Below are 21,957 nucleotides of genomic sequence, written 5' to 3' on the forward strand. Positions count from 1 at the left end.
CTGTAGATGGTCAAATCAAGGTTATATTGCGTTGGAAAAGCCTGCAGATTGAACTAAACAGACAGATTTAAACACAGTTGAAGTCAGAATTTTTGGCTTTTCTGAATTATTAGCCCCGTATACATTTCCCCTATTCCTGTTTACTGGAGAAATTTTTTTCAACACATTTCTAAAGATAATAGTTTTAATAACACATTTTTAATAACTGATTTATTTTATCTCTGCCGTGATGACAGTACATAATATCTGACTAGATATTTTTCAAGATAGTAGAGCAATTTACAGGCTTAATTAGGCAGGTTAGGGTAATTAGGCAAGCCATTATACTGTATAATGATTGTTTGTTCTGTAGACTATCAATATATGGTTTAAGGGAGCTAATAATTTTAACCTTAAAATGTTTTTAATAAAAAATAAAACTGCTTTTATTCTAGCTGAGATAAAACAAATAAGACTTTCTTCAGAAAAAAAACATTATAGGAAAAAAATTTTTTTTTTTTAAAAATCAAAGGGAGGCTAATAATTCTGACTTCAACTGTATATTTTAAAACAATTAAAAAAATTGTTAAAACACCAATTTCCCTTTGGTACCCATTGGTATTTTGTATGTGTAATCAGGGTTCATACACATTTTTGCTACAAAAATTCCAGGGGCCTCATGTACGAAGACTTGTGTGGAAATCTTACTAAAACATTGCGTATGCACAAAGCTGTAAATGTGCGTACGCAGAAATAAATTCAAATGTATGAAACACTGCGTACGCCGAATCTCACGCATATTCTTTTGTACATCTGAATGAACGTGAAACTGAGCGCAATATGCATGAGCACAAAACCCCTCCCTGCCTCCTCCCCCTTATGAATATGCAAATAACTATACTTTGGCAAAACCCAACGAAAAAGCAATGGCATAAGCAAGCAAAAAAAAAAACTTTGAACAGAATGTGAATTGGAGGTGCTGCTTTCGGAGGTAGACTGGAGAAAAGCGGTGTTATTTGCAAGTTTGTTCTCCGGAATTAACAACAAAAGAAAAAAAATGAGTGGGAGAGTTTAGCTGATGCGGTCAACACAGTTGGGTCTGAACATCGCACTGAGTGAATTAGAAAAGAAATAGTGTGATTTATAGGTGTAAAATGTTGCGATACCCTTAACAGTCTCAGTGGCGCAGCTTTGTAAGACGCATATCGGCAGACCAGAAACACAAGCACATGCGACAAGTTTCGCATTTCACTGCATTCGGAAGTTCAAGCTTGGTGAATTCTTACCTGCGAAATCGCATCATGTGATTGTGTTAGACCAACAGAAGATAATTTAAAATACGAAATTTAAATATGGAGCAGTCGCTCACTTTTATTAACGTCTAATCATATTGTTTAATACCACCCCTTCTCGCAGCACCGTATTTCGCAAGCACAAGCTCTAGTGTGACTGCAGCTTAAGACGCTTTGGACAAAAACGTCTGCTTAAGGACTAATGTAAATGTAATTTCCATGACTTTTCCAAAACCTTGTGGGTTTTTCTGTTTTTCCAAAATTTTTCCAGGACTGGAAAAATCCATGTTAAAAATCCATTACTTTTCCAGGTTTTCCATGACCCTGGGTAATGCTTTTTATTATTTTTTTATTTTTGCATGAACTGAACAGTGCTCTGCATAAATGAGTAGCCCCCTTTTAAAAATGGACATTTTAATATTTTTTTAAGTGTATATAGCCAATATACAGAGTGATTCAAAAAGAATACCACAACTTTCAGGTTCATGTCACTCGGGTGTCAGGAAGGGGTCATATTGAACATCTATGAATTTGTTTTCTACTGAAAAAAAAACTAAGTAAAATTAATTAATTACCTGAGGTTCCATCATGTTGATGAAATACAGATTTTTAAAGTTGTGGTTTTCTTTCTGAATCATCCTGTATTTTGGAGCATTTTAAAATAAACTGTTTTATTGACAGTTATATCCATTTTAAATAACAGTTTACACACCAAATGCCTTAAGAATAGAAAGATAATACATTTAAATTCACACAAGTTATTGCAAAATTTGTTTAATATGATTTACAGGATTTCTACAAAAAGTTATATTTTATTATTTTAATGTTTGTCTTGATTTTTCTTTATTATTAATAATAATATTTTCCCCCAACATTCCTTTGGCTTAGTCCCTTTATTAATCAGTGGTCGCCACAGCAGAATGGACCACCAATTATCCAGTATATTTTTTACGCAGCGGAAACTTTTCCAGCTGAAACTCAATACTGGGAAACACCCATGCACTCTTCCATTCACACCTATACATATACTAAGGCCAATTCACCATTAATGACCTATACTGCATGTCTTTGGACTGTGGGGGAATCCGGAGCACCTGGAGGAAATGGCAACTGACCCAACCAGGGCTTGAACAAGCGACCTTCTTGCTGTGAGGCGACAGAGCTAACCACTGAGCCACCGGGCCGCTTTCCCCAACATTCATTCATTCATTTTCTTGTCGGCTTAGTCCCTTTATTAATCCGGGGTCGCCACAGCGGAATGAACCGCCAACTTATCCAGCAAGTTTTTACACAGCGGATGCCCTTCCAGTCGCAACCCATCTCTGGGAAACCTCCACACACTCATTCACACACACACACACACACACACTCCGGACAATTCAGCCTACCCAATTCACCTGTACCGCATGTCTTTGGACTGTGGGGGAAACCGGAGCACCCGGAGGAAACCCACACGAAGGCAGGGAGAACATGCAAACTCCACAAAGAAACGCCAACTGAGCCGAGGTTCGAACCAGAGACCCAGCGACCTTCTTGCTGTGAGGCGACAGAGCTAACCACTGAGCCACCGGGCCACTTTCCCCAACAAATTAATTATTATTAGCATGATAATTCGTGTGTACTATTTTTTGTATTGTGACCTTAATTTTTTTTTTGTTGTTAGCTCAGTACTGGTTTTAACTTTGACTTATCTAATGTATATGCACAAATATATTATTGTAAAGCATCCTGTAGAAAATATCAACTTTAAAACAGAGATCTGTGATGATTGTACTCATTTATGCTGAGCACTGTATGTATATATTAGAATCATATTTATACTGTTTTATTATTGTAAAAAAAAAAAAAAAGCCAAACCAGGGACTCAGGCTGTAAAATAGTCCTTGGCCTAAATGTGGAGCATCGGCATTAACTTACTAATTATAAAATACTTCAAATTCTTAATCAGGATCTAAAATAAAGACCCTTTTCCTGTTCCTAATTATTTTTACAGAAAACACATCAATCAAAAACCAAATAAAAAAACAGAATGTAAACACTGATAGAGAAATGTACAGAAATTCCAGTCATTCCAGTCAGTAACGCACTGCAAGATGTGACTGAACCGCACAGCTATGAACACTTTTCACTTAAAAATAGCAGACACTGTGATTAGAGGTTGAAGTTTAGACACACATCATGAAACATGTTGATGAAATGAATAGTTTGAGGTGGTCTGGTTTAAAATGTGCTTATTCAACATACTTGTGTACAAGAGTTAAGAGTCGCTGAAGCACATTTGCTTGAATGATGAGTTCTGCGAATATAACTCTAAAAGCAGACGCCTTAAAGTTAGCAGCAAATGCATCTATTCACAAAATTCACTTAAGTTGGGGAGAAGAAAATGTCTGGCTCGAACCTTTTACATGAATTAATATATTATTTGATAAGTAAAATGATGTTGTGTTGTTTGCCTTGCTTAATGCACAATTAATACTACACTGAGAAAAAGTCATGACAACAAATGCTTTTAAGTTACTGTAATTAGTTAATCAGGAATGGCTATGATGTAAAACTGTTCTTTAGTTATACAAAGCTTAAATTAATATGCCTAACTTAATCCGTTTGACTGATGTAAGTTAAGATGACAAGAAAAGTTTATTTGACCAAATAAAATATGCAGTGTGTTGATGGAAACTAACTGATTTCTTTAATCGATAAAAGACCATTTAAAATATTTTTTTATTTAATTATAATGTAGTAGATTAATGATCAATATTGAATAAACAAGCATTGCTTTTCAGCCAGGATAATGAATGTATTTTGTTCATATTTTGGTCTGTTTGTATTTTCTAATACTGCATTGTTCTATTTCATCATTTAGGCACAGATGTCATAGCTGATTTATTTAGCAAAAAATAAATAAAATAAAATCACCAATACCCAAACGTTCATGGCTTGAACCCTGTGACAGGGACTTACGAGTTAAGTTTCTCACAAGCTCTTGATGATTTTTAAACATGTCTAAAAATTTGGGAGCTGTCGGCTTGGATTTGTAAAATGTGTGTGGTTGAACGAGCTGATTTGTCCTTATATTTGAAGTTGATCAATCAGGAGAATGAGAAGAACTGCTCTGAAAGCCATGAAAAGAAAAGGAAGGAAGGATAGAAAGATGGATGGATGAAAAGGCGGATGGATGCAAAAGCGGACAGAAGGGAAGACGGACAGAAAGTTGCGAAGATGGATGGACGGAAAGATGCAAAGAGAGAAGGACGGAAAGACGCAAAGACGGGACAGATGGGATGACAGATAGACAAAAAAGATGGATGGAAAGACGTGAAGACGGAAAGAGACGGACAGTGGAGAAAGATGCAAAGAAAGAAAGGATGGATAGATAGAAGACAGATTGATGTAAAGGAGGATAGATGCAAAGGTGGATGGATGCAAAGACGGACAGATGGGATGACAGATAGACAGAAAGACGCAAAGACGAATGGATGGAAAGTTGTGAAGACGGAAAGACACAAAGATGGACAAATGGAAAGACACAAAGAAAGAAAATACGAATGGATTCAAGACAGATGGATGCAAAGACAGACGGATGCAAAAATGGACAGATGCAAGGATGGATGGATGGATGAATGGATTAAAACAATAGAAATATGGATTACTGGATGGAAAGGTACAAAGATAGAAAAATAGATGGATAAAAATATAGAAAGCAGAAAGATGGATGGATGGAAAGATGCAAAGATAAAAAGAAGAATGGTTATAAAGATGGATGGATGCAAAAATGGATGGATGCGAAGACGGACAGAAGGGAAGACAGACAAAATCGCTAAGATGGATGGACGGAAAGATGCAAAGAGAGAAATGACGGAAAGACGCGAAGAAGGACAGATGGGATGACAGATAGACAGAAAGACGGATGGACGGAAAGACGGAAAGTCACAAAGGCAGACAGAGGGACGCAAAGAAAGAACAAATGAATGGATCCAAGACAGATGGATGCAAAGGCGAATGGTTGCAAAGGTGGATGGATGCAAAGATGGATGCAAAGATGGATGGATGCAAAGACAGACGGATGCAAAAACGGACAGAAGTAAAGATGGATGGATGGATGGATGGATTAAAAAAATAGAAATATGGATTTTTGGATGGAAAGATACAAATATAGAAAGATGAGCGGATTGATGGATATCCAATTTAAATCAACATACATTTTGTAAGCTTTTTCTAATGAGGTAATTTAGTTACTGACTCAGTTACTAATTGTAAACTGGAAACTAATTAGTTTAATTAATGTGCCCACGCTGCTCCTCAATGACCAAAACCTAAAACCAAGAGCAAAAGAAAATAGACCTTTTCATCAAGACTCTTAGAAAATATTCATCAGCCTAAGTGTAAATGAAATCAATCTAGCAAAACAAAAACACCCTCCATCTCCACCTCACCATCCGCTCTATCAAAGAATAGCTCACGGCCTCCCCAATTACTCTGTTACCCACGGCCCCAGACCAGCGTCATTTTATTCCCAGTGTCCTCCGGAGACACCGAGATGTTGAATTCAGCGATGATCGGTGGCTCCGCTGAATGCTCCCTATTCAGTCATTTTCCCTGTAGTGGTGATTTTGGCCCGAACCCAGAGCCGTACCTTCAGTAAGTATTACTCAAATATTTACTCTGCTGCTATATTGAGATGGAACCAGGCAAAGATGATTTAATAGCCTCACCAAAGAGTCTGCCTCTGTGCCAACAATCCTCCATTCTGGTGGTCTGGTCAATCCGCAGAGCTCAGATACTAACGGGACGGCTTTTATCGCCCTCAGAGATCATGATTCAACAGTAATCCTGACACCCCTTTCGGCTAGTCTTGGATTGTGGGTAAGGAAGGCAACATGTGGAGTCAAATCTGATGATAAACGCATATGACAGGATTTGGGATGAAATTCATTGGGGATTTAATTAGTTTGGATGCTATTATGGTTTGTTGTATTTAAGTGCGATCATGAGAAAATGGATTGATGATGATTTGAAATCAGTCGCTGATTTAATGAGATGCTCATTTGGGATAAAAGCGAAATGCTTCAAGGCTGGATCCAATACACATATTTGCTCAACTGTTTGCTGACCATTCCTCAAATGACCAAGCCTGTGCAAATGACCATGTGCAAGACACCTTGGAAGTTTTTTTCTTCTCTCCTAAAATGTCTTCATTCAACCCGGACTTAATTTGAACTACAAACAAAAGTATTTTTCCCCTCATCCTGACATTTAAGGAAAAAAAAGCTTGTGTTTTTATTTAGGCATGCAAAATGTATCAAGCTCCACTAAAATAAGCTTAGGGGAATTTCTTGGTTTGGTTAACTTCTGCCTTTACCTCAAGCAAGATGCTGAATCCCAGCAGCTCATGTCTCACAAAATATTATAGTTCCTGTAATAAAACCCAGCTTTTCAAGAGTTCACGGTTTCACGCATAATTTGCACCTTTCTGTTGGTATTACTAGGCTTCGTTGGTAGGGAAACAATGGGTGAGGGATGTGCGCTAAATTTAGACAGTAGTTTTCCCAGCAATCACAAAACGTTTTTACAACGTTTGATTTTGCTTTTAATTGTGTAGCATTGCAGCATATTTTTTTAATAATGCTTTACAAACCACAATGTAGAAGAACTGCAAATTTAAAGTACTACATTAAAGATGCTATCATAAAATCCATTTGTTTTGACTTCTATTCATTTTCTTAGCACATCATGAATTAGTGTTCTTGTTTGTTTTGTTTTTCCCAATTATGTATCAAGTAGGACAACTCGGTGGCTTAGTCACTTCACAGCAAGAAGATCGCTGGTTCGAGTCCCAGCTGTGTCAGTTGGAGTTTGCATGTTCTCCCAGTCTTGACATGGGTTTCCTCAGAGTGCTCTGGTTTGCCCCACAGTCCAAAGACATGCGGTACAGATGAATTAAATAAACTAAATTGGCCGTAGTGTATGTGTGAACGTTAGCGTATATGGGTGTTTCCCAATACTAGATAGCAGCTGGAAGGACATCCGCTGTGTAAAACATATGTGGGATAAGTTGGCAGTTCATTCGGCTGTGGTGACCCCTGATGAATAAAGGGACTAAGCCGAAGGAAAATTAATATATTATGGTAGATAGATGGATGCATGGAACAACAGATGGATGGATGGGTGATAGATGGAAAAATTTGAAAATAGAAAGAGGGATAGAGGGATATATGGATGACTAGATGGAACGATACATGAAACTATGTATGCAAGGATGGATGGATGATAGACCTACTGATGAACAGAAGAATAGAAAGATGGATTGATGGATAGAATAATGGAAAGATAGGAAGATGGTAGGATGGATGGAATGATGGCAAAGATAGAAAGATAGATGGATGGATGAAAAGCAGCGAAGATAGAATGGACAAATGGATGGATGAAAAAAATGCAAAGATGGTTGGAAAGATGCAAAGATAAAGAGATGGATGATAGATAGATTGACGGAAAGACGCAAAGATAGAAAGACAGATGGATGGAAATATGCAAAGATAGAAAGGGATACAGATGGAGTGATGAATGGAAATATTAAAAAATGGAAAGTTGAATCGATGGATGGATAGTGAAAAGATGGATGAATGGAATGATGGAAAGATAGAAAGTTGAATGGATGGATAGATGGAAAGAGAAAAAGACAGATGGATGAAAAGATGATTGTTTTTTTTGTTTTGTTTTTCCTCAATTATGTATTAAGTACTGTTGAATTGATTTTGGTGTATCAAACTATGGATGGATGTATATATATGGAATAATGGGTGGATGGATGGGTGATGCATTAAACAATAGATGGATGGATGAATGGATGGGATGATTAGGGAATAGAAAGAGGGATAGAGAGATATATGGATGACTGGATGGAATGATCTATGTACTGTATGCAAGGAACGATGAATGACAAACTGACTGATAAACAGAACAATAGATTGGTGGATGAATAGATAGAATGACAGAAAGATAGAAAGATAGATGTACTGAAAGAAGTAAAGATAAAAACATGGATGGGTGAAAAGAACATCGAAAGATGGACGTATGGCTGGATGGAAAGATAGAAAGATGGATGGATATATGCAAAGATAGAAAGATGGATGGAAAGATACAAGGATGGATGGATAGACGAATGGATGGATGGATGGATGAATGGATGGATGGAAAGATGCAAAGACAGATCAACGGATGGATGGAAAGATACAAGCCCTGGATGAATGGAAAAAATGGATTGATTGAAATATGCAAAGATGGAAAGTTGGATGGATGGAAAGATGCAAAGTTAGAAATATGGATGGATGGACGATGGATGAATGGATGGAATGATGCAAAGACAATGATGGATGGACAGAAAGATGCAAAAATAGAAAGATTGATGGATGGACGGATGGATGGCTGAATCAATGGAAAGATGCAACGTTAGAAAGATACAAAGACAGAATGATGAAAAGATGCAAAGATAGAAAGTTGGTTTGATGGATGGATGAATAAAAAGATGGATGGATGGATTGATTAAATGAATAGTGCAAAGATAGATGGATGGAATGAATGAAAGACAGAAAGATTGATGGATGAATAGATGCGTGGATGGACATGACGGACAGAATGTTGAATGGATGCGTAGTAGAAAGATGGATGGGTGGATGAACGGAACAATAACTGAATAATGGACAGATAGTATGGTGGAAAAATAGATGGATGGATGGACAAAATGATGGATAGATAGACAGAATAAAGTACAAATAGAACATGGGATGAATAGATGGATGGATGGATGGATGGATAGACTGAACAACAGAAAAGAATATAGACAGCACAATGGGCAGATGGATAGATGAAACTCACCAAGAGAAACAGAAAGCAACTTAAAACTACAACAACACTGCTGAACCTGAGCACCTTTCTGTCTCTCGCCGGCGTTTGTGTTCATGTCACATTTAATGCTTCTGGACTCATTTTATTTTTTGTTGGGAAAGGTTGGAGCTGGGATCTGATATTCTTGGACTGCTTGCTTTGGAAGTGTGAGGGCAAACCTCGGAGGGCTGCAGCCTCCGGATACAGTGTTCATTTCAAAAGAACCCTCCATTATTGCAGGCCTTTCAAGGAAATGTGTTATTTTACTCCTTTAATATCTTCCCTGTTTTACGATTACACTTCTGTGTGTGGTCAATAAGGCACAACTCATATGCTTCTGTCAAAGTCTGCCCTAAGATAAAATGACACCTAGAGTTCTTGGGTGGTCATAATGACGGCCATTTGACTTTTAAAATAGTCCGTTTGCATGACAATTTATAGCTTCAGGTTTTTCTCTTTGCTTTAAATTCTCGTTTAGCAGTTGAGAGAATACTAACATCCCGCAGCTTTCAGTTGTTTGGTCAAATTTAACAGACGTCTGTAGTAATGTTAAGGGAGCAGTTACACTTACACTGTTCTGCTATAAATTCATGCGCTTCATTAGATTGGTACTTTATTTGTTATTAATCCGTTTAACATTGGACTTTGTGCTGTATTTGGAGGGTGAAAAAAAAGAATTCATACATAATTAAAAAAATAACATTGACATTTTTCAACTTTGGACACTTTTACTTACATAATATACATACATACATACATACATACTTACTTATAATTATATTTTACTTATAATATATACTAATATACACACATACATATACACTCACTGGCCACTTTATTAGGTACACCTTACTAGTACCGCCTTGGACCCCCTTTTGCCTTCAGAACTGCCTTAATCCTTCGTGGAATAGATTCAACAAGGTACATTCCTCATAGATTTTGGTCCGTATTGACATGACAGCATCACGCAGTTGCTGCAGATTTGTCGGCTGCATATCCATGATGCAAATCTCCCATTCCAGCACATCCCAAAGGTGCTCTATTGGATTGAGATCTGGTGACTGTGGTGGCCATTTGAGTACAGTGAACTCTTTGTAATCTTCAAGAAAGCAGTCTGAGATGATTCACTCTTTATGGCATAGGTGCGTTATTCTGCTGGAAGTAGCCATCAGAAGATAAGTTAACTGTGGTCATAAAGGGATGGACCATCAGCAACAGTAACAAATCACAATAACAATGACTATCAGCAACAATACCCATGTAAGCTGTGGTGTTGACACAATGCTCAGTTGGTCCTAATGGGCCCAAAGTGTGCCAAGGAAATCGAGACTCATCAGACGAGGCTACATTTTTCTAATGTCCTATTGATATGTTGTTCTATTGTCCAATCTTGGTGAGCCTATGCAAATTGTAGCCTCAGTTTCCTGTTCTTAACTGACAGGAGTGGCACCCGTGTGGTCTTCCACTGCTGTAGCAAGGTTCGATGTGTTGTGCGTTCAGAGATGCTCTTTGGTTGTAACGAGTGATATTTGAGTTATTGTTGTCTTTCTATCAGCTCGAATCATTCTGGCTATTCTCTTTTGACCTCTAACATCAACAAAGCATTTCTGTCCACTGTTCTCACTGGATTATTTCTCTCTTTCGAACAATTCTCTGTACACCCTAGAGATGGCTTTGTGTGAAAATCCCAGTAGATCAACAGTTTCTGAAATACTCAGACCAGCCCATCTGGCACTAACAACCATGCCACGTTCAAAGTCACTTAAATCACCTTTCTTCCCCATTCTGATGCTCGGTTTGAACTGCAGCAGATCGTCTTGACCATGTGTACATGCCTAAATGCACTGTTTTGCAGCCATGTGATTGGCTGATTAGAAATGTGCGTTAATGAGCATATATATATATATATATATATATATATATGTGTGTGTGTGTATGTATATGTATGTATATACAGTACCCTCACCACTTTGTATATATACATACATATACATGTAAATTATAGTCTATTATATATATATATTTTTTTATGTTTTATTTATACATTGTGAATCATTACAAAAATTTTAATAGACATAAACATATAACAATAAGCAAATACACTGAAGAGTATTTTGAGCAAATAATAATAATAAAAATTAATAAATAATAATAAATTAAAATAAAATAAAATAAAATAAATAAATAGATAAATAAATAAAAAAGCACAACACTAGTGCAATCTTATATACGTAAAAAACAAGTCTACAATGTGTTGCCCAGAAATAGTTTCCCGTAAAAGCTGGGCATTAGGGGGTGGGGACTCAATCAGAAGGAGCAGGGTCAAGCCAAAGAGTTTGGACATATTTGCGAAGGGGTTCCCACAATTTAATAAAAATATTGCTAGTTCGGTGAAGAGAGTACCTAATTTTTGCGTGTATTATATTTTATTGATCATTTATTGCAAAATAAAATAATGTAACTTTGGTGAACCTTGCATACCTTTTTTTCTAATGATTTTTATATATTCATATATGAAAAAATAATGAATTAATTGTTAATTGATTGATTAAAGTATGGGGACAGATTGTAACATATTACAGATTCTAATAATTATAATAAATGAATGTTTAAATGTATAGTACAGTTAAATGTTTTGATGAACTATTTTATAAATGATACACAAAATTTGGTCTATGATGTAAAAAATAAAATAAAAACAATTCTTTAAGAAGAAATACAATTTTAAGATCTACTTAAAAAGTAATAAAACTTTTTCTACAAAACGACTGCATAACCCAGCACACTTTTCTGAGGAAACAGATGCACTCTCCATATGAAGCACTTGTTTTGTTTACGCAGTGCTAATGGACTAGCGCAGCTAGCTCATTGTCAAATCTAATCGAGGACAAATGAAAGCGAATGAGACTTTTACAGCAAACTTGAGTGGCACTAATAACATTTCTGTGAATCTGCTGATTTGTTGGTTTTGTGGTAAATCAAATCTGGAATTGATCAGTAAACACTCTGTGTAATGTGGTCGCGGGGACTGAATTAACAGAGATGGAGAGATTGAAAGGAAACGGGATGGAGGAAGCTTGAGTTCGTCTGTGACCAATATATATGATGTTCTTTCCTCACGTTTCTGTCCTGTTACTCAACTCAGAGGAATTAAACATTACATCCTTAATACAAATAAACAAGCAGAGACATTCAGACTTTACTCAGGAAAGAAATAATTATTGGACATGTACTATATGCACACTGTAACAAATGTCTGCGATTTTAATGGTAAAAAAAAACTGTAAGAAATATAAAAAAATCCGTAACCTTGTTATCTGAAAGTTTACTTAATATGCCGTATATGGTGAATATCAGATTTCCCTGCATGACACTTTTTTATAGATGATGGATAGAAAGATCGAAAGCTGGATGGATGGATGGATTTAAAGATGTGTGTATGGATTGAAGGAATCGTTGGGGAGAGAATGGACTAATAGATGGATGGACAGACAGATGGATGTAAAGATGGATGGATGAACAGATATATAGGTAAATAGATGGATAGAACAATAGACTGAATGATAGAAGGATGTATGGATGCAAAAATAGAAAGACGGATGGATGAATGGATGGATTGACAAACAGACGGATGGATGCATAGGTAGATGAATGAATAAAGAACTGACTGAATGATGGATAGAATGATGGAAATATAGAAAGGTGGATGGATGGATGAAAATGACAAAAGAACGATGGATGGAAGGATAGATAGATGGAAAGATGCAAAGATAGAAAGCTGGGTAGATGGATCGAGGATAAGATGCAAAGGTGTAAAAGTTATAAAGATGTGTGTATGTATAGATGGATAGATGGGTAGATGGACGAATGGAACCATTGACTGAATGATGGATGGATGGAATAATAGAAAGGCGGATGGATAGGTGGATGGAGTAATAGAAAGATGGATGGATGGATGAATGATGGATAGACGGAAAGAAGGATGCAGGGACCATTAGCATACGAAAAGGGGAATGGGGGTTGGGGGGCAGCTGCTGCTGTCTAGCGAACTAGAATCCAAAGCCCCCTATCGATTAGCATAGGGATATATCCATTATACAAATAAAAATACATTTTAATATGCATTTATAGCATGTTTAGATGCATTTAAAAGACTGAGTCAAACTACACAGCATAAAAACGGTCATCATCGATACTGACATTTCACACTTTGTATCATAAATTAGGCTAACTTTATCAACACTAAAAAAGAAATCCGAATGAGGAATCAAAAAATAAAAGTTGGCTTATAAATGCGTATGAAATGTGTACGCTATAAATACTTTAAACAACATTTAAAACATAAATTACAATAGGCTATTAGGGCGTACTCACACTATGCTATCCGAACCGGATCGTTTGAAAAGTGTGAGTGCTCTGAATCGGGCTCAGGCGCAGTTCTGTTGGCCAGCCCTGGCCCAGTTGGAAGAGATGTGCCAGAGCGCGGTTCACTTAGGCTTTGGCATGGTACACTTGTAGTGTGAGTGCAAAGTGCGCCTGAGTCCAAAACTGAAGACGAGATGTCACATTTAAGGGACTGTTTCATATGGATTTATTAATCGTTCTTACTGTTCAATGCACGCAAACTGTCATAGATTATTAAAGACGAAAACCCCTCACTGCATGACAGTTTTAGCAAATTTCAGCAGCAAGAGGACTTTGTTTGTGAGGACTTTGTTGATGATTGTTTATGAGCATCAAAAGTGGCTGATCTGTTCGCCGAAATATTTCACTGCTTGTAACTGCATCTCAAACGACCAAAGCGAGATAACAATATAAAGAAATCTCCACTGTGCTGAGTGAGAGCGCTTACTGAGCAGCGCATCATCGATGACGTAAGCATGCTCAGGCCCAAACGCGATGTGAGTGCGGGCCGTCGGGGGACAGGAGAGGGTACAAGTGTGCTTCGGCCCGGTTCAAGGCAACTGTACATAGTGCGAGTACGGCCTTAAACAATATCTCTATCGAGAAATGTCTGGCTCAGCGAGAAAGAAAGACTTTCTTATTGTTTAACAGCCAAGTACATCCTAATTATTTATATTTTGATCCAAGGTTTGTTCCTGAATCATGTTTCAGTGTGCACTTAAAAACATTCAAATAGGTTATGTGACCCACTTATGCTGAATGATGGGTGGAAAGATTTGTTTCAAAACTATTTCGAATTCAGTTCTAATTTCCAGCAAACAAATAAATGAACAATGATAACAAAGTGTGGTCAAAAATCTGAACACAAAGAATTCTATCTTGTTCTATTAATTCCATGCATCAGTTAATTCAATTTAAAGTAATGCATAGACAGCACTATTCAAAATCTAAATTACACCGAATTTTTCCCACCATTTCCCCTACATGTGACCGGTGTAAGTCTGCTGAAGGCTCCATGACCCACCTCTTTTGGACGTGCCCAAAACTTTATAATTTCTGGTGTGACATATTTAAATAGTTTTCCGATATGTATGGTTTTACCTTGACACCCGAGCCAGAAATTGCTATATTTGGGTACTCTAGTTCTTTGCTGGATCATAATGTGTATATACAAAGCACCATCATTTTTGGAATGATCATTGCTAAGAGTGTCATCTTAAAACTGTGGAAATCTGATTCTGTTCCTCAATTTAAGACATGGTTTACTTATCTCACTCAAATATTGCACATGGAAAGAGTTCGATATGGAGTCATTGATAATCTTACTAAGTTTTATAATATATGGCAACCATTTCTTGATCACCTGGACCAATATAATGCGGATTCTGAACAGCAGTGTAATGCTTAATATGCTCACTACCCCTATTGACTGTCTTTTTGTATTTTCATAGAAACCGTTAATATGCCCTGATTGTTTTTTTAAATAATAACTTATTTATTTTTTGTTTGTTTGTTTTTTTTTCTTTTATCTGTTTTTCTTTATTTTAATTATTATTACCATTATTTTCTTTTTATTATCATGCTTATTCCTTGTTTTTTTATTATTGTTGTGTTGTTTGGTAATTATTAATAATGTAAAACTAATAAAAACACTTGTTAAAAAAAAATCCAAACACATGTTCTGTTTTTATGCCCCATATGGTGATTCATACATAATAATACATAATAATACTGCTAATAATAATAACATTATATAAATGCAAATTGTCATGAATGAACTGAAAAAAGCCCCCCATTCCTATGGTATTAATGCTATTTGAAGTAAACAGAGCTAATGAGAAATACTTGTATCTCAGTAAACCAATAAAATCAAAGAGTTGTGCGTTTAGCTGAGTGCATCTCAGGGTCTGCTTTCCCCTCCTTGCAGGACATCTATATTAAACGCTGTAAGAATAGAGCTGTTAAAATCTGTAAGGACTTAAACCATCCTGACAATTATCTATTCACTTTGCTTCCATCTAGAAAACGATTTCGTAGCTTGATGGCAAAAACTTAGGAGACTTAGGAGGAGTTTCTTTCCCCAGGCCATCAGGCTACTAAATTCTAACCCGGTGTTACACATTACGTGATTTTTTCGTATTTATCATTGTAGTAGTCATATTCATAAGTACATCATATTGCTGCTATTCTTATTACCTTGTATAATTTTTTGCACATCTTTTTTTGCACACTTTTTCTTTTTCTTCTTTTTCCTTAATATTTAATGTTTTGTTTATCTATACTTGCACTATCTCTGGAGCGGACCTGACCTACATTTCACTGCTGGTCATACTTTGTATAACTATGTATGTGACAAATAAAACTTGACTTGACTTGCAAATCTGTGTATTGAGGAGCAGGCCATGCTCTCACCGGCCGAACAGGATTTAAAGATGTGTTTAATGGTATAAACAAACAATATTACTCAAGTGAATGCAGACGCTGTAATTAAGGTTATCGTGTGTCTAATAAAGAATTGCGGAATGGAACATGCTTGTATTATGATATACAGTGACGATTATACTCCATGGCCCAATTCTTCACTGTAGACTCTTGAAAATGGCCATTTCAACATTTAGTCACAGTTCTCCTGTGCAGTTATTCATGTCTATGAAATAAATCTAGTGTCAGCTTTGTTTTACAAGTATGTACTGTATATGGACTGCTGGCTTACCGCTGGTTATGGGTGCAGGAGAGGCTGGGAGCAATTGAAACACACTCATTTACTTCAGTCAGAAATGAGCTGGAGTGATGATCAGTAGAGCTCTGAACCTGCAGGTAAAAAAAAGAAGAGCAGATTAAGACAGAGTGGAATATAGATTAAATGATTTTGATTCAATTAAGACTTCATTGATTTAGTTTTTCATTCATTAGATTTTGGTTTTTGTAAAATTTTTCATTTCAAAGAATGTGTATATTTATCACTAAATGACTAAATTAGATAAATAATAATAAATATAAATATAATCCTAAAACCCTACTGACCCTAAACATCTGAACAACTTTTGCTTGAATATTATAAGTGCTAATAAAAGACTGCAGTATGTTGGCCAGATCAGGGGTAGCGGGAACAAAAACAGTCTGGCGTTGATGTTTGTTTTGTGAGTGTTGGCCACACTGGCAGCCGTAAAGCCAGTGCCATCTCCATGAGCCAAAAGCATAAACCAGATTAAAAGACCTTGACAGTTGTTTAAATTACGTCTTGAGAACAACATGAAACAGCATTCATAACATATTTAACTTTTAATATGACATATTCTTGAGTGAAAAAGAAGAATTTTCTGTGGAAAACTTTTATCCTTTTTACATAGAAGCTATAAAGGTAAAACAAAATCATGGCATATATTTCATAATATCCAAGCTTCTAGGCACTTTCTAATATTATAAAAAGTACTTTATTACATATTTTGATAAACAAAGACATGTAGCCAATGAGGCGAGGCAGTGGCGCAGTAGGTAGTGCTGTCACCTGACAGCAAGAAGGTTGCTGGTTCGAATCTAGGCTCAGTTGGCGTTTCTGTGTGGAGTTTGCATGTTCTCCCTGCCTTCGCGACATGCAAAAGACATGCGGTACAGGTGAATTGGGTAGGCTAAATTGTCCGTAGTGTGTGAATGTGTGTGTGGATGTTTCCCAGAGATGGGTTGCGGCTGAAAGGGCATCCGCTGCGTAAAAACTTGCTGGATAAGTTGGCGGTTCATTCCGCTGTGGCGACCCTGCATTAATAAAGGGGCTAAGCCGACAAGAAAATGAATGAATGAATGCAGCCAATGAGCGAGTACAATACATTCTACCTCAGAATAAAAGCAAGTAACTTTAAATAATTCCAACCTCACAACTTAGATTTTCCATAAAACATTTGAAACTTTTGCACAGAATATATATAAATAACACATAATAATTCTGACTTTTTCCAATTCGCAATTTAGAGAAAAGTCAGAAATTCAGAAATCTGTGACAAGAGTCTGCAGTTATGGGTTTGTGCTCACAGTTCAAATCAAACTTGAAATTCTCCAGAAAAAAAAAAAAGAATTGTGAGTTGTGAGTTAAGTCACTTTTTGTTTAGTTTTTTTTTTGTGTGGAAACAATTACATACATAGACAAAGGTCAAAAACAAATAAACAAACAAACCAAAAAAAAATTAATCAAAACAGGGCACACATCTTGCGTGTGTGAAAAATATTGTAAACTCACAATAGCAACAAAAAATAAAACAGTCACTTTTTTATTTGCTTTTTCATGCCACAAACAAGCTTCCGTAGACAAAAGACAAAACATAAAAACAAACAAACAAAACTGAAATAAATCAAAACACAGGGCACAAATTGTGTGTGTGTGTGTGTGTGTGTGTTTCTGCTTGCTGTGTGGATGTCATTTGGGTTCTCTTTGTCCTTAGAGGAAGTTTTAAGTGGGTGGTTTGAAGACCAACTGTGGTGCAGCTATATTTCTGGTTTAGCTGTGGGATAGAGACACTCCCAAGGACCTTGCCAGAACTATGCAGATCAAGGCCGAGCCATAGAGCAAACGATTAACAGCATTAAACCATGACCTATTGAGGTCGCTCTTTTTCCTCTCGCTTGTAACTAATCTAATGGCAGTATTAATTGAGTTTTCTCGTCTCCCGTAATAAGAACCTCATCCTTTTTTTAATCACATTTCAGCTCTCCTCAACGGATAGCCAGCGAATACTTGGCTAAACAGTAAACGGAATTCCTAAATGCCATTGGAAGTGGGCAGAAAAACATTAAAACGCTATTTAAGTGCATCGCAAACTGTGACCATATCCTGTTATTGAAGGCATGGTAGCTTTGCTGTGTTGTGACGGGGTAAACTCATGTGGTACAAACTGTCCTGTTGCAACTGGCCAGCGTGTTTAGTCATACATTAGGAAGAGGGATTTTTTTAAGTGCTATCTGATGCTTGCGGTAGCACAGTGGGCTTTTTTAGCCATGCCTCAGAATGGACGCGCAATAATTTTACCATTTACTGCGGTTGAGTGATAGTGCATTGCCACTGTTATATTGGTTTGGAATGTACCATTCTATTTTGGGGTGGGCTTTTTGCTCAAGGGTTGGGTTTTTATCTCTGCAGGCCTCTTGAACTTCAACAAGTCCGGTGTAAAATAGAAAATCAAGCCGTTTACATTTTCAGAAGGAATTTTAAATACATCTTTTGCACTTTTTTTCCCCCTCCACATTCACAGGCCGTGCCAAAGAAAAACAGCATGCCGTGCAGCACTGACGTCTGTTTTTAATATTAACAGACAAGAGTTTGATATTCTGAAACATAGCAAAATAAGCAGTATTTCTATATAACCGGAGCTGGCCGGTGAAGCGAACAAAACAAGCCTTTCACAAGGAGATAGCCGTGTTTATTTATCTAGACACAGCCTATCTACGGTATTTCAGCGTTAACTGACAGCCTTCAAAATATTTAGTGGAAAGGCACCAAACGGGAGAAACATCAAAAGGCTTCAATCGCCACTAACACTAACCAAGATTACCATTGTCAGGCTGTTAGCTTATATCAATCATATTAAATTAGAGAATATTTGGGGGAAATTAATCAAAAACTGCATGCAGTATTCTCCCCTTTAATACAGCATTAAGTTAAACAATATGCAACAAAGTGAAAAAAAAAAAAATATATATATATATATATATATATATATATAAACATTTATAGGAAGCTTTACAATATTAGTTAATATTTAATATAAGTTGGTTAATATTTAATACAAGTTAAATCTGGAGTTTATCTAACAAAATAACTTACAATAACAGTCCCATAACAGTAATAATTAGAAGCCCATTTGTAGTTTTTAATTTAGTAGTAATAAATTTATAAAAAATAAATTATATATATAATTGTGTTGACATTTCTTAGTTTGCTATTGTTCATGCAATAATTTGCATGAATTTAAATGTATTATCTTTCGATTACTAAAGATGTTTGGGGATTAAAATATAATTTTGATAAATATATTTGTTTAATAAATCTGTTTAGTACAAATGATTTAACACATATGACCTTTTTTCAACTTTATAAAAATATTATTTTTTTAAATGGTGTATTTATTTATGCTGAGCACTGTATATATACATGCACACACACACACAACTTCTGCATTTCAACCGATGATTATAGTCGCATTTGGGTAAGAATGTTACTGTTTGTAATACTTACATATTAGAAATCGCAGTACAAACTTAGTTTGTACTTGAACAGAGCAGTTATTTTTCAACTTTGCCCAGATAAAAACAGGCTACAAACAAAATCGCAAATTACAAATTCAACCTCAAAACAACCTCAAAAATAAAATCAAAAAATGCTGAGATGGATTCTGGGAATCTAGTTGCAAACACTGTAAACCACCAATCACACAAGCAAAGTACATTTTTATATAAAAATGGAAAAATGGCAACAACTTTTGTTCCTCCTTGATCTGTACAACAAGTTCCATCTCATTGTAAATGCGTACAAGCAGGACGCGAGTATGAAATGTACAACAAAACATACACTAAGTACTGAACTTAGGACTTTAGACAGTGCCCTCTAGTGGATTTGTCTTCTGAAATGCGCAACGCACTCAAAGAACACATTTTACATTTTGCAAAAATATAGGTTGAAGCATGCACTGCATTTCCAATGAGCCTGTGGTGAAAAATACAGATTGTTTGCAGACGTTTTTTTTTTTTTTTCCTGAAAGCACCAACTACTTGCCTAGTATCTGGGATGCAACCTTTTAAGTTGTTTTATTAAAGAGCCCCTATTATGGGTTTTTGAAAATGACCTTCCATGCAGTGTGTTGCACAGCTCTAAGTAAATGAAAATAATAAGCTGAGGCTTAAATCTGAAAGTGCACCGTGATTAAAACCATTCAGTTTTTTTTTTAGGTAGTCGACTCAGAGTTGTGTATATGATTCGTCCATAATCCAGATTTTATGCCTGTTCATATCAATGTTAACACAAAACAATACTAAATATGAAGTGCTGGATCCAGTAAAATGTGAACGTGCCTTTCCCTTCAAAATCTGGCGGGGTGTGGATGTGGGATTGATCATGGCTGAACATGAGTGAATATTAATGAGTGAAAATTCTGATTATTAATACAGTAATCTACCCTACAACTGGGGATTCGGCAGCCATTTGTTGAAAGAAGAATCAGCAAAGACTATTAATGTATAGGACTTTTTCAGGCCTTGACAGGAACTTTGTCAGTACACAGCTTATGGACCGCTTTCTTCTTCCTCCGGATATGTAAGTGTGATTAAAATGGTCGTCTTGTTTTTTCTAACTTGCAAAATATGTATTTAATTGTGTTTTGTTATTTGTAATTGCTCCATGCGGCTTTTACAGTATATAGCTAACTCTTCATATTCACATATCTTGTCTAAAACCACATTGAGAACGTGACACCTGTCACCTGAGCATGTGATTCCCTGATGTTTGTCACTACTATGGCCACCATCAGCTGTTTTTAAACATGTTCTGTGGTCCGTTTTCAAAATAATTCAGCTTTTGCCGCTGTGTGGATTGATACTGAATGTGTGTCAAGGTTAAAAATAGAGCAATATGCACTGCTTTAATACACTTCTGCATTGGGCTCACACATATACTCTGCACTCTAGCTACTTCAACAATGTTGATGAGCCATGATGACTGTGTCATTCCCTCAACGCAGTTGACGAATCACAACAAAGTGGGTCATAAGACCAATCAATGCAGATTAGCATCTCTCAAAAGAAGGGAACATATAAATCGCTTACATCATAAGGGAGTCATTGAGATAACTAGGTAATAATAAATGCGCATTATAAGACAATAAAAGAGGTTTTTGACCTTAAAGGCATATCAGCCTGTTGTTGGAGACTCCAAAACCAAAAATATGACCTTTTATAATGCATAATAGGGGCTCTTTAAATACATGTCAACAGAGATCTTTTTGATAATGCTGTCAATGCTGCGCACACACACACACACACACACACACACACACACACACACACACACACACACACACACACACACACAAATGCTAAAGAATAACGTTTAACACAGTTGAGTTAGAAGTACATTATAGTTGACTATATGTTCTCAACATTTTGAGACATTCTGCCTGCAGTGAAAGTATGTCTTTGAGTTTTAAGCTGGGTGAAAGTGACAAATGATCATAGGGTGATGACATGCTTTGATTTGGACCATAGACATTTGCACAGGAAGCTGTTTAATGAGGTGAGCCGTTCAAATGCTGAAAGGCCCATAATCACATTAGTCCATTAATAATAATGCGAAGTAATTTGTAAAGAGAAATAAATGATAAAACAAAAAATGTTGGGGTGGATTCTGGAAACCTAATCACCA

General features: G+C 36.3%; 1 protein-coding gene across 15 annotated transcripts in view; it reads right to left on the reverse strand.

The window, feature by feature from the left end:
- runx2b (RUNX family transcription factor 2b) overlaps nt 1-21,957 on the reverse strand; it is a 292,292-nt gene that overhangs the window by 121,577 nt on the left and 148,758 nt on the right. For all 15 annotated transcript variants that reach the window (XM_087296525.1, XM_087296522.1, XM_087296532.1 and 12 more), the window contains one exon: nt 16,270-16,367. In XM_087296525.1, coding sequence (XP_087152651.1) covers nt 16,270-16,318 — 49 coding nt within the window. In that variant the 5' untranslated portion in view covers nt 16,319-16,367. The remainder of the gene's footprint in view (nt 1-16,269; nt 16,368-21,957) is intronic.

The sequence above is a fragment of the Danio rerio genome, chromosome 20 (genome assembly GCF_052040795.2).
Source record: "Danio rerio strain M-AB ecotype USA chromosome 20, GRCz13ab, whole genome shotgun sequence".
In the NCBI taxonomy this organism is placed as follows: Eukaryota; Metazoa; Chordata; class Actinopteri; order Cypriniformes; family Danionidae; genus Danio; species Danio rerio.